Source organism: Apis dorsata, unplaced genomic scaffold, assembly GCF_000469605.1.
Source record: "Apis dorsata unplaced genomic scaffold, Apis dorsata 1.3 scaffold_232, whole genome shotgun sequence".
Classification (NCBI taxonomy): Eukaryota; Metazoa; Arthropoda; class Insecta; order Hymenoptera; family Apidae; genus Apis; species Apis dorsata.
Window position 1 is genome coordinate 91882 of NW_006263514.1, and position 5279 is coordinate 97160.

Here is a 5279-nt window from a genome sequence, read left to right on the forward strand (position 1 = left end):
AAAAAATAAAATTTCCAATAAATAAAATATAGTTGAAATTTGATTATTAGACGATCATTATAATGAATAGATATTATTAATAATTATAATTTTAACAATAATAATTACATTGTTAAATCGTTCCAGAAAATATATTAGAATATTAATTATAATAGTGACTATTTTTCAGAATGAAACAAGAGTTTCTATGAATTAATTTTATCTTTTAAAAATTATGCCATCTATTTCTTAATCAAAAAAATTACAAAAATTACTTATAAATGATTGAAATTTAATTGTTATTATTGTGAAGATTAATATTTGATTATCAGATCTTCTTAGTAACAGTCATTATTTTGTTAATTTTGTTAATTAATTGAATTTTGAAGTGATTTATAAGCATAAATGATCATAAGAAATATATCAGAAATCTCAATGAATTACCATGTGCAAATTTATGAGTTACTCCTTACTTCTTTCAAGACGAAAAGAATGTTGTTCAAAAAAAACAATATCTTACTTGATGTTGCTACTAATTGACTAGCATCGTTAATCACCTCGATTTCGTTCGTCTTTTTGCCAACGACTTTTTGGTATAAATTTGCTCCTCTCTTTTTCTTTCTTTCGCTCTTTTTTTCTCGTAAAACTTGCACAAATAATTACTTTTGACGAATCCAACAAAACAATGTCATTGAGAATGATTCTTGATTGTGTATTATTTTGTTTGAAAATTCTCACGAAATATAATTTGATATGAGAAGAAAATAAATTGTGGAATAAAAAAAAATTGTATGTAGAAAGGACGATTGAAAGAAGAAAAAAAGAGAAAAAGAAGACAAAGAAAGATTAACGAATATTAAATGGACTCAAGGAGATTGAAATCGCGACTGAAATTATGCGATACATTTTCATCGATGAAAAAATATTAATATAAATATAATTTTATAATCATTATGATAATACTCGCGAGACAAAAAACGAGAATAAGCAAATAAATTACGAGAAAACTTGGAGAATACGTGTCTCCGTTTAACAAAAATTCACGATACAACTTGTAAATCAAAATGCAATCTACAACTATTCGCAATTTAATTACAAATGGATCTTCATAGAATAAACACATCCGTTTTGAGGAGAACTCATAAAAATCGAAATGATGAACATTTATCTCGTCTTTTCGTTTGAACGAAGAATTATTTATGTGAATTTTTTCATGTTCGTTATTTGATAGTTTTTCGAACAAGATAATGTTTTTTTTAAACAAAATTTTGCCGTGATTTATTTATTTTAATGTGATGTATTTTTTCAAGATTGTCATACTAAGTTATATTCTTAACGAACATGAAAAAAGTGATCGAAAAAGTCACTTCAAAAGTCGCAAAAATTTCTTCTTTGTCGTTTCGTTTTTTCTCGAGTAAATATTAAGAGATGAATTTATTTGAAAGTAAAAATCTCGAAAGAGATTCGCGAGAATATTGCTCTTAAATACTTTCAACTCATGAAGAAGTTTTATGAAGAAAATCATTCTAATTTGTAAAACCAAATTCAAAATACATTTGTTCTTCTTTTGTTTTTTTTTTTTTTTAGTTTTAATACGAACAACTACGCAATCTCGCGATTATCAGACTAGACCGCACAGTCGACCGAGATTTTCTTCGGTCCAACACGCTTAATATTATTCTCACTTCATTTTTGCACACGCATACATATACACACTCACACATACAAAACGGTACATGTAATTCCCGTTATCTCCATATATGTACAGAATTATTTACAATGGTATACAGATTAGAGTGTGGATCGATTGCTCGTTCGGCCACGCGGTAGAGGAGATAAGCATTGATTGCACCTCGCCGGTGATAATAATGAACGATTCACGATCGATTGAAGAAGCATAGCGATCGAGCAGTTTCTATTATTAAAAAAAGCATCTTGTCCAACGAATACAATATTTTTATACATAATGTGATAGTTACACAGTATATACCCTGAAGATAAACGAAGGCAGCGCGATGGTTTTTTAAATGTTTTTTCATAGTTATAATTATTTATGTTTTAATTTTCTTCCTAGATGTCATTTTATTATTGCCTCATTTATCATTGTATATTTTTATAAATCGTTGATCATTTTATCAAAAATTTCATCATTAATTTTTATAACAATATTTTTATCTTTTCTGATTGCTATGTTCTTCGATTATTCTCTTATCAATGAATGAACACAATAATGCTTTTCGTAGCAGATATCATTATTAACGAATTTATGATTTTTTATGAGCATTTCTCAAACAAATATAATTTGATACAAATATTTGATATAAATAACTTATTATTATTATAAGAAAATTATTACCAGAAGATGTTCAATTCTTTAATTTTTCATTTCCTCTATTTTACATGATATTTTGTTTCTAACAATCTTTTCCAATTACGATCGATCCTTCTATAATGACAAAAGACCATTTTTCTGTTGTTTTCGAATTATCTCATGACCATGAATGATTATTTCCGTAAATTCTCCTCTCAATTTTTTATATTTTTGTATCTAAATATCTTGTTTCTCTGACATCATGAGAGATTCCTGGAACACACATCTTTTGCCTCATTCAACATCTGCGTTGTTTTTCGTCTGTCATTCGTTTAAAAGATGAAATTGAAAAGGACAAAGGAAATACTTGGTTTAGGATTCTTTGGTTTTTTCGCGCCTTGAAAAAGTCGATACGCGAGAAAATAAGCTGAAGAATCTCTCGTCTCTTATGCTTGCAATCCCCTTCCCCTAAATGGATAGATTTTTCTCGTTCTTGTTTCTTTCTTTTTCCGCTCTTTTTCATTTTTTTATATTATCCGACGGAATGCGCGTTTCGTGGTTATCGCTTAAATACTTAAATGACATATGAGTTCCGAAAATGGAACAGAGGTATTTCGAATCTTTGGTTTTTTATTGAGAAAATAAAAAAATGATAGCGTTCGAGGGGAAAGGATCAACAATCGATTAATATTTTATTTTTGTCCTCTTTTTTAATTGATTTGCTTGCTTTTATTTTGAAATTTTTTTTAGAAAATGCGTAAAAATTATATGATACATGGAATTAACGAATAATTTTAATTAATTTTAATTAATTTTTCTTTGTCGTGTTTTTTTAAACATTTTTTTAATTCTTTGGAGTTAATTTTATATGTTTACGAAGGATCATCTGGGATTGTTTTTGCTCTTTTTTTCTGCTCTTTTTCTTCGCTTCTTGTTTGTTTCTCCTCTCATAGTAATTACAATTATTATATTCAACAAGTTTATTTTTCTATGACTGAAAGAGTATTACGTGTCATGGTTCTTGGAACATTTGTCTTTCTTTTATTCTTTCAGTTTGTACTGATAATTAAATATGATCAAAGTAGCTAAAATATTAATTCCTCGACTTTCTTTGAATTTTAATATTAGTTTTAAAAATTTTATATGTACGCCAGTAATTAGAAAATTATTTTCTCTTTGTTTCTGTATTACTGTATTCCTTATGAAAAACTTTTTCTTTTTAATCTTTGTTGCGTTCTCCATACATTCACTTTATTATACAGTTTATTTGAAAAATCTTTCGACATCATATCTCACTAACATATTTTTTTTCATTTAACCTAATCACTTATCTATTTTCTAAACTCTTTTTAAATCTTCTGAGAACAATAATAATTGTTCTCTTTCACGTTTCAAACTCACAAAAACAAATTTTTCCGTTTATTTTTAGTTCACTTCGATTCATAAATTATTTCAATTCATCTTACACACCACGACAAAAATGTTTTTTCATCGTCTCTTTTTATTTCACCATTACAGAACCGAGATTTTTTTCACTCTTCTTTTTTTTTTTTTTCAAGACCTCTTTAATAATTTAAAATTTATTCCTATGAATCTTCGCTGATATTTATTTCGATTATTTCTTCAATTATTCTTCAATTATTCATTTTCTGTCTAGTCCTCTGTTTTCTTTTTTTTTTTTTTCTTTAATTTCTTCTTTATTAGAATTCGATATTAGTCAGCTTCGCGTTACGAATTTCGCGGTTGTCCATACGCGAAGCTGATCTCGCGTCATGGATAGTCTGGATGCATGAGATTGTACATAATTGCAAAGATTGTGCAGGCTGCGTAGACACCAAGCGCCACCCACCAAAGAAGTTGCTCGTGGAGACGTTGTTCGAAATTTTTCAGCACCAGCAAGCCGATTGTGAGACCTGCTAATGCACCAGTCAGATGTGCCACATATGAAACAGGGGGACCCATTTGCTCAGCCGCATATCTATCATAAATCGCGAATCCCACGTCGGCACTTGCTAAAAATAGAAATCATTTTTTTATTAAATTTGTTTATTAAATGTTATGATATATGATATATTTTTAAGTTATTCTTAAGTTATAATTGAATATATCATTATTTAAATTATATAACATTTATAATATATGTATATTAAATTATAGTGTTATTAATTATTTGATATGTGAAAAATAGTAACATATATATATAATAAATTGCATAATAAACGAATTAATTTATTTCAATTTTCAATAATTTTTTTTCTTAATTAAATGTATAACACATTTTTAAGATATGCAATAGGATTGTTAGAAATAAGAAATATTATATCTTATAGTTATATTTTAATAAATTTCTGCATAAAGAAATGGTTCAACGATACTAAAATTTTTGAATTTTAGATTCAACAATATGCATAAAAGTTGAGAATTGCTAATCGTTAATTAGCAATACATATATAATTTCTTTGGAGTTTTAATATATTTTAATATATAAATTTTACGAGTCAATATCTTATATATTCTAGCGTTGATTATTAATGTTGAATATTAAAGAAAGACATTGCTAATATACAATGAATTTCATATAATATAATTGTACATAATATATGTATATTAAATTATAATAAATACTAGTGTATAATAAATTATATATTAATTTGTTTTATAATATATATTAGATATATTAGATAAATAAAAATTCTGTCTATTCTTGCAATCTTGTTTTTTAATAATTATAATTAAATAAAAATTATATTGTATTTCAATAATGTATAAAAAATGATAACTTATTTTTATTTTATACAAAAAATTGAAATAAAAAAATATCATGAATGAAATAATAAAATACATATTAATATATACATAAATACATATGCCATTAATAAATGTCCCATAATAATAATTCAAATAACATTATTCTGGCAATAAAATAGGCAAAAAAACAATTATAATAATAAAATTATAATAAAAAATAAAAATAATAAAATTATATATA

The 5279-nt window shown here is 25.7% G+C and overlaps 1 protein-coding gene across 1 annotated transcript in view; it reads right to left on the minus strand.

Moving 5' to 3' along the window:
• Positions 1-3876: 3876 nt before the first annotated feature.
• LOC102677520 (protein rhomboid-like) overlaps positions 3877-5279 on the minus strand; it is a 4003-nt gene continuing 2600 nt past the window's right edge. The window contains exon 2 of the mRNA XM_006615733.2: positions 3877-4302. Within this exon, the coding sequence (XP_006615796.2) occupies positions 4061-4302 (242 nt within the window). The 3' untranslated portion in view covers positions 3877-4060. The remainder of the gene's footprint in view (positions 4303-5279) is intronic.